This window comes from Syngnathus floridae, chromosome 3 (genome assembly GCF_059516105.1).
Source record: "Syngnathus floridae isolate MCC-2025c chromosome 3, RoL_Sflo_1.0, whole genome shotgun sequence".
Lineage (NCBI taxonomy): Eukaryota > Metazoa > Chordata > Actinopteri > Syngnathiformes > Syngnathidae > Syngnathus > Syngnathus floridae.
In genome coordinates, this window is record NC_142415.1 from 2,368,148 (window position 1) to 2,391,502 (window position 23,355).

A 23,355-nucleotide genomic window follows, 5' to 3' on the forward strand; every position below is an offset into this window, starting at 1 on the left:
TTCTAATTTATTGAATAGGATATTATGATTGTGTCAAAAGCTTTTTTGAGGTCAATGAAAACTCCCACTGCATGTCGTTTTTTTATCTATTGCATCTGTGATTTCCTTGATTGATTCCATTAATGCCTGTGCTGTTGATCTGTTTACTCTAAAACCATATTGGTTCTCTGCAAATAATTTATGTTTTTCCAAAAATCCATCTATTCTACTGTTAAAAAGCTTTTCCAATATTTTTGAGAGTTGTGGCAATATTGAGATAGGTCTGTAGTTTGTAAGTTTTATAAAGAGGAATGACCTTAGCAATTTTCATCTTCTTTGGGAATATACCAGTTAAAAATGACAAGTTACAGATGTACACAAGTGGCTTTGAAATCCCCTCAATGATTTGCTTAACTAACATCATATCAATCCCATTGCAGTCGGTAGATGTTTTATTTTTGCATTGTTTTACAATGTTAATGATTTCATTTTCATCAACTGCCTTCAAAAACATTGAGTGAGGATTCCTTTCTATTAATTTATCTCTGTTGCCTACATCTGGCGCTGGAATCGGTATGTTTTTTGCTATTTGAGGCCCAACATTTACAAAGAATTGATTAAAACTGTTTGCCACTTCTTCCATATTATAATTTTCAGTATCATTTATAACAAAATATTTTGGTAATTTGTGTTATTCGGTACCTTCTCTAATAATGTGGTTTAGGAGAGTCCATATCCCCTTAATATTATTTTTGTTATCCTCTAATTTATGCTTATAATATTCTTTCTTACTTAATCTTATAATATTGGTTAATTTATTCTTATATCTCTTATATTTATCTTCAGCGCCTTCTGTTCTCTGAAGTTCCTATAGAGTAATTTTTTCTTTTTATAGGCATTTCTTAAGCCTTTCGTCAACCATGGACTGTACTTATAGTTAGTTTTTTTTATTATATTCCTTGATTGGACAATGCTTATTATATAATGAAGTGAATATAGTCATCAATTTATGGTATGCATTATTTACATCTTTTTCTTTATATATTGCATCCCAGTTCCGTGATGTTACTCTCGTGGGTCTAGTGATTGTAGGAAAGAGACTCAGGCTATGCATATATTTAGTTTTTTTTATTATATTCCTTGATTGGACAATGCTTATTATATAATGAAGTGAATATAGTCATCAATTTATGGTATGCATTATTTACATCTTTTTCTTTATATACTGCATCCCAGTTCCGTGATGTTACTCTCGTGGGTCTAGTGATTGTAGGAAAGAGACTCAGGCTATGCATTAAATTTAAAAAATCATCGATATGTTGTTTTTTATTTGGATTTAATAGATCAATGTTATAATCCCCGCAAATAAAAATATTTTTGTTGCCTTTTTGTATAATCACACTTTCTATCCATTCTGTGAATGTCTCAATGCTAGAACCAGGAGCTCTATAGACACAGCTTATAATAATGTCTTTTTTCTTTTCGACACAAATCTGTATCGTGAGACATTCAAGAAGATTGTCCACCACCTGTGTCATAGCCTCTACAATCTTGAATTTCATATTCAAATCAACATACCGTAATTGCCGGACTATAAATCGCACCGGATTATAAGCCGCACCAGCTAAAATTCAGGGATATTTCATTTTTTTCTTACATAGGCCGCACCGGACTATAAGCCGCACGTGCACACGAGTTTTTTACAAAGAGAGACAGTACATAGAAAGCCTTTTTAACGTTTTAATAACATACTTGAACATGTCTTTCTAAACATTGCCTGTGACGCAGCAGTAGTACCGCAGCAACGCGGAAGTGTGCACGCGAGTTATTAGCAAAGAAAGACTGGACACAGAAAGTTTTTTTAAAGCTTTAATAACAAACCTTAACATTTCTTTCCAAACACTGCCTGTGACGTGGCAGTAATACTGCAGCAACACGGAAGTAACAGCAAAGTGACTGAGACGCGGCGGTAACACAGCAGCAACACGGTAGCACAGCACTAACAGGGCTGGTTAAAAAAAACATACCAGTAAAAGTAAAAAAAGAGCCGTCTTCATCTTCCTCCTGTGCACTGAAACCATCGAAGTCTTCCTCCTTAGTGTCCGATTGGAATAGCATTAGATATCCTTCGCCTCACACTTTCTCAGTCTCTCTTTCGTCGTCAGTTTTATGCATTTATTCGAGTGTGAAGAGGGTCTGTTCATGCTAATCTTATTCATGCATGAAGCGCTAAATTACATTAAACTAGCGAGCGACACGTATATCTTAAAAGCGGCATCATATGCATTTCTTTTGTCCCCCATAATGACGGTTTGTGTATAAAAGCTTCTTGTCTTTGTGTGAATGCGGGTGTGCGTCATGCGCGACACGATCAAAACACAAACTAGCACGTCTTCTTCGGCGCATTATCTCTTCTTCGTCTGTCTCGCTCTTGCTTCCTGCTAGAGCACCCCCTGGAGACCGGAGGCCGTAAAAATCCATAAGTATGCTCTAGAGTAGACACAAGATAATGTCAGCAACATCGACTGCCTTTGGCTTAAAAGCGGCGTCATATGCATTTCTTTTGTCCCCAATGATGACGGTTTGTGTATAAAGGCTTCCTTTCAGTAATGTCCGTCTTGATCGCGTTCTGCGTGATGCAGGAAATGTAAACACAAACTAGCACGTCTTCTTCGGCGCGTTATCTCTTCTTCGCCTGTCTCGCTCTTGCTTCCCTCTAGAGCGCCCCCTGGAGGCCGGAGGCCGGAGGCGCCGCCGTTTAAGGTTCAGAGTAACCTTCTGAATAAAATGCATTAAAAGTTCACATTCATTACAACTTGTTTTTGGTGAGCAAAATGTCAGAAGAATTGAATTTAAATGCTGATTGATTGGGTTTTAATACACTGCAGATGGTCCAAACAGCGCCACTGCTTTCTGTAATCTCTGAGTGACATGGCAGAGTAAGAGAAAGGGTTTAGAGCACAGGTGTCAAACTCAAGGCCCGGGGGCCAGATACGGCCCGCCACATCATTCTATGTGGCCCGCGAAGACAAATTGTGCATCAAATTCGTGTGTCGTTACTAGAATTGCAAATTGTCTTCACTTTTAATAATATCTTTTTTAAAAAATATTTGACCAGTTTTTACTCGTCTGATTTGAAAACGAGTTATTTGTCAGTTTGTTTTGTAGCTTTTACTGTATATAATAGTGTTAAGAGTAAAAGTGATCAAGTCATCACAAAAATCACGAAAAAAATCTTATATAAGCCGCACCTGACTATAAGCCGCAGGGTCCAAAATTTTTGAAAAAAGTCACGGCTTATAGTCCGGAAATTACTGTAGTTATTATATTAAATGGTTGTTTGAATGTGTTTAAGTAAGCCCGAATGCTACAAAAATTTTTATATAGACTCCGGCTATTGAAATGGATAATAGATATCTTATCTGTTGTTAAGATGTCCATATTGTACTGATCATTGCTGTAATAATAACATGTGTTGTTTGTGGTGGAGAAGAAATTATTGTCTGAGTGGATGTCCTGATCTATGACCAGAGTGCTGCTTTCACTGTAATCAAACGTTAGTTGGAGTTGTTCATGTTCTTGTATCCACTGTGTTACATGTCCATTGTTGCTTGATGTAGGTTGAGTAGTGTCCCTGAGCATTATGTTTGTGTTTTGTGTTGTTACCTCCATTCAGTTCGAAGTCCACTCCAGTTGATTTTCTATTGAGGATACTTATTCGAGCTTTTCCAGTTCCTCAATACTCCTCACCATCAGTAACTTGGCCTCTTCTGGTGATCCATTAAGCTTGATGTATATCTTGCAATTTCTGGTCCATGTACTTTTTTCATTCTTCCCAAGTGACGTGCTTTCTTTGCAATATCCGCATTGGTCTTTGTCAAATGTTCATTGATGTAGATGTCTGTGCCTTTGAGCAACTAAGTGCAACTTTGTGCTTTCTGTTGACAAATTTCAGAATGACTGCTGGCTTGTCATTACTGTTTCTTCTGGGCAGTGGATGACATGCTTCAACCTGGTTGGAATCCATAGTTATTCCTTTAGTTTGCAGAAACTCAGCTACCTGTTCTCGGCTGAGCTCGCATGTTGCTCACAGCCATCGTTACCTGCCGTCACTGCCCTTGCATAAGATATAGGTTTAATTGCTATTCCCGTGATGACAATGTAATTTATTCTTGTATATTGCTCAATGTCCGCTACCCGACTTTCAAGGTAGGAAAGCCGCTTGTCCTTCTCAGCATTGAGCATACGGAGCATCTTTACCTCTTCCACCAGTGCCAAGATGTTTTTCTGCTGCATCCTTACAGCAGAAACTTCTTCCGAAAGGAAGTCAAGTGACCTTTTTATGTCCTCGACCTCCTCCGTGGACATGGTTAGGTTTTTTTTCGGCCCTATATTGCTCACGTTGGTCGCAGCTATCTCTTTGACAGCTCAATCAGCTGTTCCCCGGTAAATCAGCTGTTAACAGTCTGCTCCTCTTAAGTAAAATATGCCCCACTCAATTGGTTGATTTTTTTTCACAAATTTTGCATCAAATGACTCTGGGTCAACAAAGCCAATTGACCACCACCTTCGGATTTTAATACCCCTCAGCTTTCATGCCCAAAGTAAGTTTGCCGGCGGCAGGGTTTGGATGGATGCTGATAGTCCTTGACATGGTGGAAGAAGACACTGATTTTCTTAACTCCTGCGGCAGTTCGAGGTGCAAAAAGTACATTTATAAGGAACTGTAAACAAATCGCCATAACTGGATTATTTAAATGCCTGCAGAAAGTCACCCCCCAGATTGACAAGGATGGTAATAATTATTATTCGTTCTAAATATAGGAAAGTTACATTTATTGGCCTTATTGCCGAATAGACAATCTGGCTCTTTGCATATCAGGACACTTTATTCTATTAAGTAGCACCCCTGGCCTATTGTCCAGTTTGGATAGAAACCTCAAATGCTATATTGTATGTGTTCTGTTGTGTAGAACTACCCCAAGTTGTTGTCCAGTTTGCATGGGAATCTCAAATACTACATGTTTGTTTGGACTATAGCACAACTCGTGTTGCATCCTAGACACCTCTAATCCCCCAGACAACTAGTTAAATGAATTTGTCTGGCCAGATCAGTCAAGGCGCTGATGCATAATCATACAAAGGGACATTGTAAAATATTTTGATATTTCAATGTTCATTCATTCTAAAAACTCACTACTAATTTCAATAAGATCCAAAAATATGTTCTACCACAGGAACACACATCTATTTATATAATTGTAGGTCTCGTAATCGCCAATCATATTACATTGGTTGTGCCTCACCAGACAGAATGTTGACGTCTCGCTGCCATCTAGGGTGAACAACCGTCCCGCATAGCGTGTGCACGTACAGCGTTTGAAGCTCAATTCATGCATCTCGCAAATTGAGGCCGTGCCCCGCAAAATCAATTCTTAGAATGTGCATTGGGAGCCGATCTCACGTTCACTTGAAAGAGCCCACACATGATAGTCAATTTCAAATTGACAGAGCTCAATTGTCTGTTCGTCAGTGCCGGACTGCAAGAGGGAAGTCACGGCAGCAAACACTCACAAACTAGAAGTAGCATGAGCATAAAATGGAGGGACAGCAGTAAAACGAGAGTTCTATATCGATACACGGATCAGCTGCTCAAAGCACATTTTTCTCATTGCCATGTAGAAAGATTATCTGGAATTTTTTTATAAAACATTTTTTTCAAACATTTTTGAAAATCAATTTATCTTTGCTTCTAGACGAGAAAATAAAGTTCACAGTCATAAACAATGTGAATTCAAGAAATGAAAACTGCTGATTCTGTATATAAAAACAATTTTCCAATGATTACATTGACATATTCTTATTTTTTAATAAAACCCTTCCAATTCCCTGGGATTAACCTGAAAATAAATAAATAAATAAATAAATAAATAAATGACAATAGGCAGCAAGGTGACGCAGTGGTTAGCACGTCCGCCTCAAATTTCAAATGGTCTGGGTTCGATTCCACCTCCGGCCCTCCCTGTGTGGAGTTTGCATGTCCTTCCTGTGCTTTTGTGGGTATTCTCTGGGCACTCTGGTTTTCTCTTACATCCCAAAACCGTGCATGATAGGCTAATTGAGCACTCCAAATTGCCCAAAAGTGAGTGCGGGTGCGGATGGTTGTTCGTCTCTGTGTACCGGGCGATTGGCTGGCGACCGGCTCAGGGTGTCCCCTTCCTACTGCCCAATGACTGCTGGGATAGGCTCCATCACGCCCTCGACCCCCGTGGGGACAAGCGGTACAGAAAATGTATGTATATATGTATGGATGGATGATAATAAAATTCCTCCACAAAGTCAGACCATTGCACCTCAAAGGAAGTTGAGTCATTCCATAAAAGGGTTGAATAAGCCGGGGGTGAAGAAACTCGTCCGAGTTGCTAACCACCTTTATTAAATTAATTCTGAAGGAATCAATCTAATCTCTATGACACCAATCCCGTTAAAGTCAAGCGACGCTCGCGTGCAGAGTAACTAAGGTCGAGACACGTCGTCAGAATGACCGCGCCCTACTGGTGGCTCCCTTCTGATTTGAGGCTTTTGTTAAATCTCAGATATACCGTATTTGCCGGTGTATTGGTCGACCTTTTTCGATCCAAAATCGACCGAAAAAAATCGACCTCGACTTATACACCGAGTCATAAAATTTAACTTCGTATTCATCGCTTCAAATGTGATGGTAACCAAGGCCGTTTCTCATGCATCTCATTGTGCGTTGCACTTAGAAAATTTGAACCGGGCGGCGTGCGCGAGTGCGCGGCCCGCTGGAAGTCGAATGAGCCGCCGCGACCACCTCCGCGGTGCTTATAAACAGCCGATCCGCTCGGCGGGGGCTATTTTCGGCCACTTGGCTCGTGCGCACGGCCTCCCGGATGTGCCGGGCGGGTGCGCGAGCTCGCCGGCCGCTGGAAGTCGAATGAGCCGCCGCGACCACCTCCGCGGTGCTTATAAACAGCCGATCCACTCGGCGGGGGCTATTTTCGGCCACTTGGCTCGTGCGCACAGCCTCCCGGATGTGCCAGGCGGGTGCGCGAGCTCGCCGGCCGCTGGAAGTCCAATGAGGCGCCGCGATCTCCTCCGCGGTGCTTATAAAGTGCCGATCCGCTCGGCTTGGAGCTATTTCCGGCCTCCCGTTGGTGCCGGGCGGCGTGCGCGAGCTCGCCGGCCGCGATCTCCTCCGCGGTGCTTATAAACAGCCGCATGCGCACGGCCTCCCGGAATTTGAACACATTTCGTCAATAAATTTCGCATATTGAATTTTGAAGTTTACTATAATGCAACAATTGAGCTCGACTTATACAAAGGATATATCATAAAATCGTAAATTTCCGTCGAATTTTAGGGGGTCGACTTATACACCGAGTCGACCTGTACACCGGCAAATACGGTATTTAGATGTCTTTGTTAAGACCTCAGGGATTCGTTATTTACTCTAGCGCGCATTCACCCCAGCTGATCTTAAGATAACTATTTCGAACCAGATCTGACAATACCTGATGTTAAGGATTAAAGCTGTCTTCACTTTAAAAAGAATTGAACGGATTTAAAGAATGACTATGATAGGGAAATAAAGAAAAGTTAAAGTTCTAATTACTGCATATAAAACCATGCTCAACATAGTTAATACGAAATAATCGATAACTGAATTAAGCATTAAGAAGAAATTTAATGAATAATCAAGAAAATGAATAACAACTCGAACAAACAATAATTCCACTCACCAGTCTCAGAACAAAAGAGGAGACAAAAGGTCTAAAAGGCTATTTGGTTGAACAAGTTGAGTGATCAGCTCTCCTTTGTTTCAAAATCCGAATTTTGTTTAAAAAGAGGCGGCGCGTGCACACGCAGCGGCCACTCTCTGTCCCGTTTGGTGTTTTGTGAGTGTTTACTGAGTGTTTGTCCGGCAGTTTTGTGTGTGTTCGTCTCGTGTGATACGTCGTGCTACTAGTGCGGCGGCCATGTTCTGCTCAACATCGGCGGAAGTGGGTTTTGTGGCGTTCTGGACTTTGGTGCGGAGAGATTAAGGGCGCTCGGACTGCTTCGTCATGGAGCGACGCCGGACTGGCCTGCTCTTCCTCCCCCGGTTGGACTGCGTCGTGAGCTCGGACTGCTCCGTCCTGGAGCATTGTTGGGATGCGTCGGCAGCGGGTCTGCGAGGCAGCGGAAGAGGGGCCAGCGCGAAGACGTTGGGCCAGGCTTGCGGCCAACCCAGCTCGCCCAGCCGTGCCCTCCATTCTCCTGGCGTACGTTCGTTCGCGGGACGACAAGATGGGTTGCGTTCGCCTGATAGGATCCACGAACCGGACAGTGCGTGCCTGCTGTGTGCTCGTGTTCACAGTGGCCTGGTTGACTGTCATCTTTCCGGACTCTGCTGTGCATCGGGAGCGGCTAGCGTGCTATCACTCTTATATGTTCATCTTCTTGTTTTATTTTTCCTGTGTTGTTTGCTTGTATGTGCGTTGTGAACTCTGTCTTGTCACCCTGGGATAGTGAGAAACGTAATTTCGATCTCTTTGTGTGTCTTGACGTGCGGAGGAATTGACAATAAAGGAGACTTTGACTTTGACTTTGACTTTCAAGACTACTGTGGGTGCATGATTGGAAAATCTCTCCATGGCCTTTGATCATGGTTCAGTAGTGATTTCCATTTAGCCAAGATGAGTTCTCCATTGCCCGACGGTGTTGACATAGCTGACCAGTACAGGTGATTAACTGCACTTTTCAGCCATGGCCGAAGGTCCCCACACTGCCTTTCATTTGCTGCAGCTGTGAGTTTCTCAGAAAATCCTGTGTAAAAAAAAGTATGATAAAAATATCATTAGAACACATCACAAGTCAATTGAACAAAATTTTAACGAAAGACAGAAATATTGTTTTTTTAACCTTTTGCCACATGCCAGACATCATAAAAGTGCCTTGTGTTGAGGAGGTTTATTCGCACCCACTTTCCAATTTGGGCATGTCGATCTGTTACTAAAGTACCCAAAACAAGGTCCCATTTTTTCTCCAACTTTTCAACGGAGCGAGTCAGCCCCTCCAACTCCATGTAATAACTACCTCCAACCTCATTGCTCTGTAAAGGCAAATCAATTTGCAATTTTACAACTCCGCAGACAGATTTCTAGCTAAATTAAGATTAATTAATCTGGATGAAATTAATCATAGAAGTCCAACTGATAAACCTACAAATATAAAACAAATAAATTTGTAATGCTTTATGACAAACATGGGCAATACTTGTACTTGCCAAGTAAAAGATCTATAAAAACTAAATGCTATTATTAAAATGAATTTAAGGAAACAGCCAAAAAATGTACTGGTACCTGAACTTGTTCGATGTCGATAACTAGATTCGCTTCTAGTTCCATCGTTGTGTAGGTGCCATATTTGGCACTATGTCCTGGGCTGTCTGCCCTACCATCACCACCTAGCACCAAAGGTCGTCCCTCTACCTGAAGGACAGTGAGAATGTATCGCTGCTGTTTTTCCCAGACTGTCATTATTGCTGCATGCAACAGACTTCTTTGGTGCCGAAAAAAGGTTCGACGGTTGTAGGTTTGGATGCCTACACTGTTTGGAACCCTTAGGACCTTTCCTGCAGTGGCACCAGCAAACAAAATTCCTGCAGACAGTAGAACATTTCCTGCTGGAAAGTTTCCAAAATATGCCTGGCTATTCCATTTTGAATTTGAATCACATGCACTGCATGTGAATGTAACGGATAGAAGTGAGCCAACTGTTTGCTTTGTGTATTGGACATCAATACTTCCACAATTTGGACAGTGGCACCATGTCAAAAGCCTATCCAAACAAGTATCAAACACGATATATTTTGGCTCCGCATGTATACTGCCAGCTTGCACATTCCCTGCATCTTCACCAGCCTCAAGTGCTGCCTCCCTTTCTGCTTCATCCTCTAAATCCATATCCGACTCCGAATCCAATGAATTGAAGTCAGATAAAGTTGGCTGGTAGGCATCAGATTGTTGCATGTCTACTTTCATATCATCATCTTCATCATCATCATTATCTAAGTGCTGGTAATCCTCATCTTCATCCATTCTGCCTTGTACCGGCAACTTTCTCAGGGGTGGTCCTGACAACAACGGAAGTCTCTGTTGTTTTCAAAGCTGGCTCCATGGGAATGGTTTGATTGCCTGAAAAACATTAAAAGATGTGATTGACCTTAGATGCAAACGTTGGTGTATTTAAAGAAAACATGTATATGTATGTACACTTGTGCCAAAATTTTGCATAATTTTATTCTATGTCTTTAAAGTAGCTTTTTAAGAGAGATTGTAAATTTACAAATGTTCACTGGGTATTGAATTGGATAATTTTGCTAGCCTCCTAAAAATGCAAAAATCAATACCCACAAACATTAAAGTTACTGTACTTTACCGTAATTTCCGGACTATAAATCGCGTTTTTTTCATAGTTTGGGTGGGGGGGCAACTTATACTCAGGAGCGACTTATATGTTTTTTTTTCACAAATTTTTACTTGATCATTAAGACATCACTTAAAAGTATAGTTGACCACTTCCCATGTTATTTTTAGTATAGTTGATCACTTACCATGCTTTTATATCTTTATCTTGAACATATTCAAAACATAAAAAATAGAGAAAACATCAAATAAAGCAATGAACACTTTAAAGCACCATATCCAAGTCCACTGTCTGTTTGCTCCTCTTATATTTATTATTATTATTTATTATTATTTGTTTATTTATCATTTATTCAACACTCTTATTTATTCATTGATTATGCCTTCTTGTTTTTTTTTGTGTTGCTTGTATGCATATGTGTACTATCTCACAGAGGGATAGTGGGAACATAATTTCAATCTCTTTGTGTGTCTTGGTATATGAAAAAAAAATCGACAATAAAGTAGACCTTGTCTTTGATAAAACAACCAAATTAACAAAACAAAAAACTACATCTGAAAAAATATATATTTTCAGACGAAACTGGATGAGGGCGCTTTAAATTTCACCGTTGGCCGTGACTCATCAACTGGGTGGGCTTAAGAAAAATGGCACCAAAAAGAAAGTCATATTTTGCAAGTTACAAACTTCAAGTTGTAAAATATGCAGCTGAAAACAGTAATCGAGCAGCAGAAAGAAAGTTTGGAGAACCGTGATGTACAAATGGATTACTATTTCAAGTGACGTCAGTGGCACCGCGCGGCGCGACCCACGTAAGGACTACCGGCATCATTAGCGGTGATCATTTCTAAGTGACACGGAGGACAAAGAGTTTAAAGGAATTAAGGATTTGGAGTGACATAGAAGGTTTGAAAAACTGTTATGGCTTTTACGCACGCCCGGTCCTACTCTACTGAGTCGGGGGCCGGCGCTCGGCCGAGTGGCTGTCCGCGAACGGTGCATGGGGCTCGGACATGGCCATTACGCACGCCCGGTCCTATGCCATGGAGCTCTCGTGTCTGGAAGTCCACGCCGCCACACGCTTGGAAGTTTGTTTTGTGGAATAAAGAGCCGTTTACCAAACCCACGTCTATCCTTGTACTTTGTTAACGCTACAATATAGTTATATACTAGATCTGTGGAATAAAGACGAGGCTGACGTCAGGGCGCACGCGCGGCGATGTTGACAAAGGACGAGGAATTTGATCGATTGATTTAATGGATTTAAAGTGCACGGATGGTTTGATAATATTATTGCTTATATTATAGTTATTTGAAATATAGTTTATCTATCGTTATATGAGCCTGTGGAATATTCTGAAGTGCAAGTGCCCTCAGCCGCGCGCAGCCATTGTTGACAAAGAACGATCGATGGATTTAATGAATTGGAGTGACACCGATGGTTTTATAAACATGTTATTTATGTAATGGTTGTCCTAAATCACTCTATATGTTACGTCAGGCCCGTTCTCAGCTCCTCATTTGTGTTTGTCACGTTAGCATACCTATCGTTTAGCTTGTTGCTATCGTATCGAATGATCGATGGATTTAATGAATTGGAGTGACACCAATGGTTTTATAAACATGTTATTCATGTAATAGTTGTCCTTAATCACTCTATATGTTACATCAGGCCCGTTCTCAGCTCTTTGTTTGTGTTTGTTACGTTAGCATACCTATCGTTTATCCTGTTGTTGCTATCGTTTAGCCTGTTGTTGCTCATTCATGACTGTTTTTGGTGTGGGATTTTGTCGAATAAATTGCCCCCCAAAATGTGACTTATACTCCGGAGCGACTTATATATGTTTTTTTTTCACTTTTTGGGCCATTTTATGGCTGGTGCGACTTATACTCCGGAGCGACTTATAGTCCGGAAAATACGGTACGTATAATGTTTCAAGGAAATAGACAAAATAAATACCGGTGAAATAGTATTGGAAAACAAATTGCAAATATTAATAATTAAATAATAAATAAATATTAATAATATTAATAATAAATAATAATAATAATTAATAATTAAAAAGTACATAAAATTATGTAACATTAGTACCTTGAGTCTTGGTTTTGGTCATTTTCCTGTTGTTGGCTTGTACTTTTCTATTTTCAAGTTTGGGAGGGTCTGTCTGGCTCACCTGTGATATATACAATGCAGCACGTTAATATCTGTAAAATAGATTGCATATAAATATTAACAAAACCTTTGCACATAAATGATATTTATAGATATATTCTTATGCTATATGTTTAGTATAGTAATTTCTTTGTTATCTTACAATTATACATAATCTTGAGAAAACATTAGAAATTCCATACCTGGCTTAGCGTTTGGGGAGATTCCACAGCTATGACAGGACTATCCTGGTCCTCCTGAGACAGCATGTCAGCCTCCATGGCAGCAATAATCTTAAACAGAATGCAACATATTTCAATTACATGTGCTTCATTGATTTTATACATTTTTTCTTGTTGGAATGAGATATTTGAAATATTGAAATATTTATTTATTTACTAGTATTATTCTTGGTACAGTGGCCTGACTTAATTAAAATTAAACTTACCCTTTTCCTCTCTCGTTTGACAAAAGCACGTCTAGGCTTCCCAAATGGAGTCCGCTCTTGTTCTGTGACTGGCGTTGTAGCCCTGGTTGGGGTAGAACTATGGCCACTAGTCTGGCTAGGGCTACCAGCAGAAGCATTGTCAACTGTTGCGGTCATTAGTCTTGAAAAAATTGTTGGGACAGAATCCTTTTTGAGCACTAGCTTGCACCGTGTACTTATGCCGAGTTTGATCCTCATAAGGGGTCCAGGTTCAAAGCAGGTTTCCTGGAAATGTGCACTGCACAGAACACTATAATCTGTAGGACCAGACCAGTCTTTCCGCGTCCTTTGTACCTGTTTGGTCCATTGTTTCCTCAAACCCTCGTCTTTTGGAAAACAAAATAGCGATACACCTCCTCCGTTGGTGTTACTGCATCCCATCGCAATACACCTTTTGCCTCCACGCTTCGACATACTGTTGTTTTCCATTCACTCGAGCTAAACGCGTACAACTTGAGACGTCTTCTTCCCCAGTCTAGAAGGAGTGCAGTCAAACTCGTCTGCGCGGCAAATTTAAATTAAATTTTTCAGAGCAACAGCTTCCTTTTCGTTGTTTCGATCGTCAATTTATATTTATAAGCCCATAATCTAACTAAAACCGATTTATACATATACCGGTGTCTCTGGGCCTTTAAACTCCTCCACTTGGGGCAGGATCTCTTCCCCCATCCGGAGAGGGCATTCCACCCTTTTCCGATCGAGGACCATGGACTCAGATTTGGAGGTGCTGACCCTCATCCCGACCGCTTCACACTGTGAACCGCTCCAGTGAGAGCTGGAGATCACGGCCAGACGAAGCCAACAGCACCACGTCGTCTGCAAAAAGCAGAGACGCGATGCTGAGGTCCCCAAACCAGACCCCCTCAACGCCTTGGCTGCGCCTAGAAATTCTGTCCATAAAAGTTATGAACAGGATCGGTGACAAAGGGCAGCCTTGGCGGAGTCCAACCCTCACTGGGAACGAATCCGACTTACTGCCGGAAGCAGTCCCGTACTCCCGAAGCACCCTCCACAGAACCTCCCAAGGGACAGAGTCGAACTCCTTCTCCAAGTCCACAAAACACATGTGGACTGGTTGGGCGAACTCCCATGCACCCTCAAGTATCCTGCCGAGGGTGTAGAGCTGGTCCACTGTTCCACGGCCAGGACGAAAGCCACACTGCTTCTCCTGAATCCGAGGTTCAACGTCCCGATGGACCCTCCTCTCCATCCATCCATCCATCCATCCATCCATCCATCCATCCATCCATCCATCCATCCATCCATCCATCCATCCATCTTCTTCCGCTTATCCGGGGTCGGGTCGTGGGGGCAGCAGCTTTAGGAGGGACTCCCAGACTTCCCTCTCCCCAGCCACTTCATCCAAGGCGTTCCCAGGCCAGCTGAGAGACATAGTCTCTCCAGCGCGTCCTGGGTCGTCCCCGGGGTCTCCTACCGGTGGGACATGCCCGGAACACCTCCCCAGGGAGGCGTCCAGGAGGCATCCTGATAAGATGCCCGAGCCACCTCATCTGGCTCCTCTCAACGTGGAGGAGTAGCGACTCTACTCCGAGTCTCTCCCGGATGACCGAGCTTCTCACCCTATCTCTAAGGGAGAGCCCGGACATCCTGCGGAGAAAACTCATTTCGGCCGCTTGTATCCGAGATCTCGTTCTTTCGGTCACGACCCATAGCTCGTGACCATAGGTGAGGGTAGGAGCGTAAATCGACCGGTAAATTGAGAGCTTTGCCTTTTGGCTCAGCTCTCTCTTCACCACAACGGACCGGTACAGGGTCCGCATGACTGCCGACGCTGCACCGATCCGCCTGTCGATCTCACGCTCCATCCTCCCCTCACTCGTGAACAAGACTCCAAGATACTTGAACTCCTCCACTTGGGGCAGGATCTCATTCCCGATCCGGAGAGGGCATTCCACCCTTTTCCGATCGAGGACCATGGACTCGGATTTGGAGGTGCTGACCCTCATCCCGACCGCTTCACACTCGGCTGCGAATCGTTCCAGCGAGAGCTGGAGATCACGGCCTGAAGAAGCCAACAGCACCACGTCATCTGCAAAAAGCAGAGACGCGATGCTGAGGTCCCCAAACCGGACCCCCTCAACGCCTCGGCTGCGCCTAGAAATTCTGTCCATAAAAATTATGAACAGAATCGGTGACAAAGGGCAGCCTTGGCGGAGTCCAACCCTCACTGGGAACGAATCCGTCTTACTGCCGGAAATGCGGGCCAGACTCTGGCATCGGTGATACAGGGACCGAACCGCCCTTATCAGTTGGCTCGGCACCCCGTACTCCCGAAGCACCCTCCACAGAACCTCCCGAGGGACACGGTCGAACGCCTTTTCCAAGTCCACAAAACACATGTGGACTGGTTGGGCGAACTCCCATGCACCCTCGAGGATCCTGCCGAGGGTGTAGAGCTGGTCCACTGTTCCACGGCCAGGACAAAAGCCACACTGCTCCTCCTGAATCCGAGGTTCGACCTCCCGATGGACCCTCCTCTCCAGCACCCCTGAATAGACCTTACCAGGGAGGCTGATGAGTGTGATTCCCCTGTAATTGGAACACACCCTCCGGTCCCCCTTCTTAAAGAGGGGAACCACCACCCCAGTCTGCCAATCCAGAGGCACTGTCCCCGATGTCCACGCAACGTTGTAGAGGCGTGTCAGCCATGACAGCCCCACAACATCCAGAGCCTTTAAGAACTCCGGGCGGATCTCATCCACCCCCGGGGCCTTGCCACCGAGGAGTTTTTTGACTACCTCAGTGACTTCGACCCCAGAGATTGGAGAATCCGCCTCAGAGTCTCCAGGCCCTGCTTCCTCAATGGAAGGCGTGTAGGTGGAATTGAGGAGGTCTTCGAAGTATTCTCCCCACGGACTCACGACGTCCCGAGTCGAGGTCAGCAGCACGCCATCCCCACTGTAAAAAGTGTTGATGTTGCACTGCTTCCCCCTCCTGAGACGCCGGATGGTGGACCAGAATTTCCTCGAAGCCGTCCGAAAGTCATTCTCCATGGCCTCACCGAACTCCTCCCACGCCCGGGTTTTTGCCTCAGCAACCGCCGAAGCCGCGTTCCGCTTGGCCATCCGGTACCTGTCAGCTGCCTCCGGAGTCCCGCAGGCCAAAACGGCCCGATAGGACTCCTTCTTCAGCTTGACGGCATCCCTTACCGCCGGTGTCCACCAGCGGGTTCGGGGATTGCCGCCACGACAGGCACCAACGACCTTACGGCCACAGCTCCGGTCGGCCGCCTCAACAATGGAGGCGCGGAACATGGTCCACTCAGACTCCCCCGCCTCCCCCGGGACGTGGGAGTTGAAGCTCTTCCTGACAGGAGATTCTGCCAGACGTTCCCAGCAGACCCTCACAGAGCGTTTGGGTCTGCCAGGTCGGACCGGCATCTTCCCCCACCATCGGAGCCAACCCACCACCAGGTGGTGATCAGTTGACAGCTCCGCCCCTCTCTTCACCCGAGTGTCCAAAACATGCGGCCGCAAATCCGATGACACGACTACAAACGAACTGCGGCCTAGGGTGTCCTGGTGCCAAGTGCACACATGGACACCCTTATGTTTGAACATGGTGTTCATTATTGAAAATCCGTGTCGAGCACAGAAGTCCAACAATAGAACACCGCTCGGGTTCAGATCAGGGGGGCCGTTCCTCCCAATCACGCCCTTCCAGGTCTCACTGTCATTGCCCACGTGAGCATTGAAGTCACCCAGTAGAACGATAGAGTCCCCAGAAGGAGCGCTCTCCAGCACTTCCTCCAGGGACCCCAAGAAGGGTGGGTACTCTTAGCTGCTGTTTGGTGCATAGACACAAACAACAGTCAGGACCCGTCCCTCCACCCGAAGGCGGAGGGAGGCTACCCTCTCGTTCACCGGGGTGAACCCCAATGTGCAGGCGCCCAGCCGGGGGGCAATAAGTATACCCACACCTGCTCGACGCCTCTCGCCGTGGGCAACTCCAGAGTGGAAGAGAGTCCAGCCCCTCTCGAGAGGGCTTGTACCGGAATCCAAACTGTGTGTGGAGGCTAGTCCGACTATATCTAGTCGGAATCTTTCTGCCTCGCACACCAGCTCGGGCTCCTTTCCAGCCAGAGAGGTGACATTCCATGTCCCAAGAGCCAGCTTCTGCAGCCGGGGATCAGACCGCCAAGGTCCCTGCCTTTGGCTGCCGCCCAGCTCACATTGCACCCGACCCCTTCGGCCCCTCCCACAGGTGGTGAGCCCATGGGAAGGGGGACCCACGTTTCCATTTCGGGCTATGCCCGGCCGGGCCCCTAAATATTTTATGAATCCTAAATTGATAGTGAGAACTGATCTAGCATAAATTTCAATGTACTGAACACATATTGCACACATTGGTCATCCTCTGGGGTCAATTTGACCCCAAGTTGTTTTAGCTGTTAAAATGTCTCTGTCAGTATGTGTGACCTAACCCTCCTATCATCCTGAAATATAATAACAAATTTGGTATTTGGGGTCAATTTGACCCCAGACACATTTACCTTCCGAAAATAATTCCCATATTTTTGTTGCCCAAATTTTTGTGAAAGGCACTTTTTATTTAGGGTTTATTTGCTGAATAGATAAATAACCCCATCAAAAACAGTGAGCTGACATCTCTCGCGCCACCATCAGGTTAAATCTTTAAAATTAGAAAAAAAAATCCAAATTAGAATTAATTTATCTTATCTTCTCACATTCACTTCTCAACATTAATGACCATAGTCTGATTTTGGTGATGATGGAATATGACTGGGACGTGCGTTCAGAGGAGGCAAGGCCACGCCTCCCCTGCCATCATGAAAAGGGGAAAAACAAATTCAATTGTTTTTATTATAAAGTCATTTTCCTTTTAATTTCAATAGTTATATATCATTTTGAACCAAAATCGCTGAGTTTCTCTAGTTATTTTAAAACCGAAGACGATTCGCTCGGAGGGGCCAACTTCCTGCCTCGCCTCCTCTGAGGATTGCGTAATCACACGGCTTTCTACGTTGACAGGCCGCTATGCAGTTAGACTGAACTACCCTCTATCTTTATGTCGCTGTTTAAGTGTTGAAATACTATGGCTACTATATTAACCAATTTCCGTAGTTAAGCTGATGTATATAATATCTAGTGTTTTTTATCATCTGTCTGTAACGTCGTGTTATTTTAGATTAACAAAACGGCTTTGAAAAGAGACCTTATGGAGGCTACAAAAAAAAAGGTTCTCCAGCCTTATGGCGGGGGTGCTAGTGATCCCGAGACGCTTCATGCGCCTACCTGTAGAATAAGAGATCTTCAGTTCAAATTTGCGGCGGCTGTGGCTCAGGCAGTAGCGCGGGTCGTTTTGTTACTGGAGGGTTGGCAGTTCGATCTTAGCTCTGTTACAGTCATATGTCGTGTCCTTGGGTAAGACACACCTTGCCTCCAGGTCGCAATTGTAAATGAGAAAGTGTTCTCAATTGTTACCTGGTAAAACATTGAATAAAATAAAATTTACAGTGAACAACTGAGGAGAAGTCGTGCATTTATTTCGTTTTGTTTGTTATTTTTCCCGTTATTACATTTCGTTTTACAATGGAGGATTACATATCCAAACGATTTTCAACTATGGATTTTCGGTCGAAGCAGGAGGTCATCAGTAAAGGAAGAGCAACTCCGGAGTTAAAAGGTTTGATTCGGACAACGGGACTTCGGAGTATGTTATTTCAAACGGAGTGGTACGCACGATTGAAAACAAGTTTTTGATTCCATGTGCTTTATTGAGTGTTTTTATGTGTGAAGACTGCTGATATGAGATTTTAATTAAAATAGTTCAAATTAAATAATGAATAAGCCACACTAGAGCAGCGTTCCCCAACCTTTTTTGTGACACGGTTAGGTGCCGGACAAATTTAATTTTCCCGGGAGGAGGTCAGTGCCTCCCCAGTCATGAACCTCACCGCACGTCACTGGAATATGACCTATGGAAATGACTTTTTGTAACATTTGTAACATATCACTCATCGCTCCTTTTTCGTTATCTGGGCTTGGGACCGGCTGTGGCAGAGTTTGTTTTATTTTTCTGGGTTTTTTGTTTGGTTTTTGTATTGTGTGGGTATGGTTGGAGGGGGGGGCAGTGGAGAGAATCGACATGAAAACAACATGAAAATCCACCAATTTGTGAAACAGAAAAAGGATAATAACACGTGAGATCGTAATGACAGCATGGAGCAGTTCTTTATGCCTACGGCAAAGGTTTTAGTCTGCACGACTGCACTGTTGAACACAAGAAGTGCAGAACACAGAATGTGCAGAGTGTGTGTGCATGCTCCTTGCAGACATATTTCATGCATTGTGGACAGGTCATGCTGGTCTTGAAATCATTTTGGGAGGGACAGACCTGACACCTACCACATTTCTTGCCTACAGTTTGTGCTACTAAAGTAGTTGGGGTGTTTTTCTCTGTCTGTATGTCCCTCACATTAGCAGCAGCAACTGGTGATTCTCTTGTAAGGCACTGCCACGTCATAAGATGGCGCCGCGGATGGCCGCCTCGGTGACTCGCTCTCTGCTACTTTGTGTTATTTTGTGTGTTTTTTGCGTCTTCTGCTGCCCATCCCGGATCACTTTTAGCAGAGAAGAACTGTTACACATCGGATAGTCTTCTCCTGGTACTTTCTCTCCGGTTTTCACTGACCCAAGCTGTTTGACGGAGATTTTAGCCGGAGCGGTGGGGCTCTACAAGCTATGCGGCGGTGTGGCAAGCGCGCTGGAGCCCTCGTGAAGTTGAGGCAGAGAGGGTTCCGTGCTCCCCTACCATCAATTCATCTGGCAAATGTCCCCTCCCTGGCGAACAAGATGCACGAACTGCTGCTTCTCATCCCAAGGAACCCGGGCATTAGCAGATCCGCCGCCCTGTGCCTCACCGAAATGTGGCTCGACGAAAACATCCCCGACCATGCCGCTGAGTTTCCTGGATTCCGGCTACTATGCACTGATCGCAGCATGGAGCTCACGGGAAAAACAAAGGGAGCTGGTCTATGTTTTTACAATAATTAAGGTTGGTGTACTCATGTCACAGTGTTGAAAGAGTATTGCAGCCCTCTCCTAGAGACACGTTTCATAAACTGCCGGCCGTTTTACTCACCACAGGAGTTCTGCTCGATCGTAATAACAGCTTCGTTGACTAATTCTTTTATCACAGACAAATCACTCTGATGAAGGCGGAAGTACACGCCGAAACATGTCAGGTAAATAAAACAACCTAAATCATTTGTCTGTGATAAAAGAACTAGTCAACTAATCTATAAGTGAAGACAAAATGAACTTACTACAACTATTACGAGAAAGTTACGGAGAGAAATGCGCCAAGGAGTTTCGCCTCCTGGAAAAGCTGATGCGGAAACGGGCTCGCTACAGGAACCACCTGAGATTCAACCTGCGGTGGCGGGATGAAGAGGTGACGCCGGCCAGCCTGGCAGATAAGAACCCGATCCCAACCAGGAACGCGGAGCGTATTATCAGGAGAGTGCGGATGATTCTGGTCAAAGAATGGATACGATGCACAATCATTAAACTCAACAACATCAACAGCAAACTACAACGGCTGACGGTGAAGTTCAAACACCGGTTTCCCCAGGACAATAACACTGTAACAACACTACACGGACTCTTGGACAGCATACACGAACAGGAATTCACCGCCACAAAAAGCCGACACATCCGTAAATTAGACAGACTCATCGCACAGAAAAAGAAGACACAACCCGACCACACAGACATCAACGATAAATGGATTCACAACATGTCACGTCACAAGTTCACACAGGCAGAGCGCAGCATACTGGCGAAAGGACTCAACTACGCTATCACACCCAAAAATATACCACACGAGGATTTCATTTTAGCCACGGAGTTGGCATGTGAAAAAATATACAATCCAGGACAGAAAGCAGCACTACGTAACGAAATTGCAGGTATATTAAAAATGGCCAAACCACGACCCAGCAATATTACCCAACAGGAAGCAAGAGCCATGAATACACTCGCAAAAAATAAAGACATCACAATCCTCCCAGCAGACAAAGGCAGAACAACAGTAATCCTGGACACGGACACATACGAAGAGTAGATGCAGCAGTTACTGCATGACGACGCCTATGAAGTGTTAAAAAAAGACCCAACAGAAGACAAGAAAAATAAACTCAAAGCATTACTTAAACCACTACTCATTGAAAATAAAATAGAAAAACAGTCATACAATAATTTATTACCCACAGCAAACATCATCCCCAGGATCTACAGCACGCCAAAAATCCATAAACCAGGTACACCTCTCTGCCCCATTGTAGACAGCATAGGATCAGTTACATACAACCTTTCGAAAGCACTCACAGAAATAATAAAATCACTACTGGGACTCACAGATCAACACTGCAAAAACTCAAAACAACTCGCCACAGAACTCACCCACATAAAAGTACAGAAAGATGAAATGTTCATATAACATGATGTCATTTTACATAGTACATGACAGATTATTAACAGACAGGACACTCAAAAAACCGCACAAATCTAAGAGTACAGGACATCACACAGCTACTCCATTTCATCGCCACTTCCACATACTTCCAATTCAGAAACACAATTTACAGACATAAAGAAAGATTCCCCATTGGAGACCCACTGTCTGCCATCATGTGCAGTTTCTTCATGGAGGACCTGGAACAGAAAGCACTCTCAACAGCCCTGGATGAATACAGACCCACATTATGGAAACACTATGTTGACGACATTCTGGAGAAAGTAAAAACAGGACATACACAACACCTCACAGACCATCTCAACACCATAGACACCACCGGCAGCATCAAATTCACCCACGAAGAGGAATCAGATCAATCCATAGCTTTTCTGGACATAAACATAGTACACCACACAGACAACGGAGATATCAAAATAAAAGTACACAGAAAACACACACACCGACCAATACCTCCTCTGGACATCTGCAAACCCCACTATCCACAAACTGTCAGTAGTCAGAACATTACACAAACGTACAACAAGAATCACGGACCCGGATGACAGAACACAGGAAGAAAAAGACATACAACACGCACTTAAAAGGTGTCAGTATCCACAGTGGGCAATAACTAAAGGTGCAGGACAGGTCAAAAACAAAAACAACACAACACGGGAGAAAGAAAAAAAAACAAGAACAGAGGAATGGTGACGTTGCCGTACGTGAGAGGGGTTACGCAACATATCCAAAGAGCCATGAGGAAACACAACATCAACACACCTGTCAAACCACACACAACACTCCGTCAGATACTGGTTCACCCAAAGGACAAAATCCACCCGGAAAATGAATGCAACTCCACATACAAGATCCCATGCAAATCATGCAATACATCATACATCAGGGAGACAGGGAGGAACTTTACTACAAGAGAAAATAAACACAACGAAGGAGTGTGAGAATGAGACAGCGTCAACACAAACAAGAGCAAGAAAAGAACAAGCACAACAGGAACACTACAAGTCAGCCAAATCTGACAGGTGAACTACGCCTTCATTCATCAGCTGATAAAGACGCGTCACACCTACACCAGTGATACTCTGATGAAGGCGGAAGTACACGCCGAAACATGGCATGTAAATATAACAACCTAAATAATTTGTCTGTGATAAAAGAACTAGTCAACATACCAGCTCAGTGACCTAGTGGTTGAGTGTCCGCCCTGAGACTGGAAGGTTGTGGGTTCAAACCCTGGCCGGGTCATACCAAAGACTATAAAAATGGGACCCATTGCCTCCCTGCTTGGCACTCAGCATTAAGGGTTGGAATTGGGGGGTTAGATCACCAAATGATTCCCGGGCGCGGCACCGCTGCTGCTCACTGCTCCCTTTGGGGATGGGTTAAATGCAGAGACAAATTTCACCGCACCCAGTTGTGTGTGTGACTTTTAATCTATACATAAGTGGAGACTTAGTACAACCGTAATGGCGACTGTTAACATTCCGCCATACGCATGCGCGATCGAAGCCACATAGCTGCTGGCTGACCAGGTAACAGACATGAAGAAAAAACTACCAAACTCACTGATCATTGTTTTGGGTGATTTTAGAGCGAATATATATATATATATATATATATATATATATATATATATATATATATATATATATATATATATATATATATATATATATTTTATATATATTTATATATATAAAATTTTGAACCCTGCGGCTTATAGTCAGGTGCGGCTTATATAAAAAAAATTTTCGTGATTTTTGTGATGACTTGATCACTTTTATAC

General features: G+C 43.9%; 1 protein-coding gene across 2 annotated transcripts; it reads right to left on the minus strand.

Annotated features, from left to right (window-relative positions):
- Nucleotides 1–8,459: 8,459 nt before the first annotated feature.
- LOC148400095 (uncharacterized) lies at nucleotides 8,460–14,272 on the minus strand. Of its 2 annotated transcripts, XM_088371489.1 has the most exons (8): nucleotides 13,011–14,271; nucleotides 12,766–12,855; nucleotides 12,503–12,584; nucleotides 10,095–10,178; nucleotides 9,591–9,643; nucleotides 9,345–9,473; nucleotides 8,905–9,094; nucleotides 8,460–8,808 (listed from the first exon to the last, which is right to left on the minus strand). In XM_088371489.1, the coding sequence occupies exons 1-8, from the start codon at nucleotides 13,476–13,478 to the stop codon at nucleotides 8,603–8,605; spliced, it is 1,302 nt and encodes a 433-aa protein (XP_088227615.1). In that variant the 5' UTR covers nucleotides 13,479–14,271; the 3' UTR covers nucleotides 8,460–8,602. The 2 variants fall into 2 exon arrangements, with proteins under 2 accessions (XP_088227615.1, XP_088227614.1); XM_088371488.1 differs by having other exon boundaries at nucleotides 9,345–9,643; nucleotides 13,011–14,272.
- Nucleotides 14,273–23,355: the final 9,083 nt, after the last annotated feature.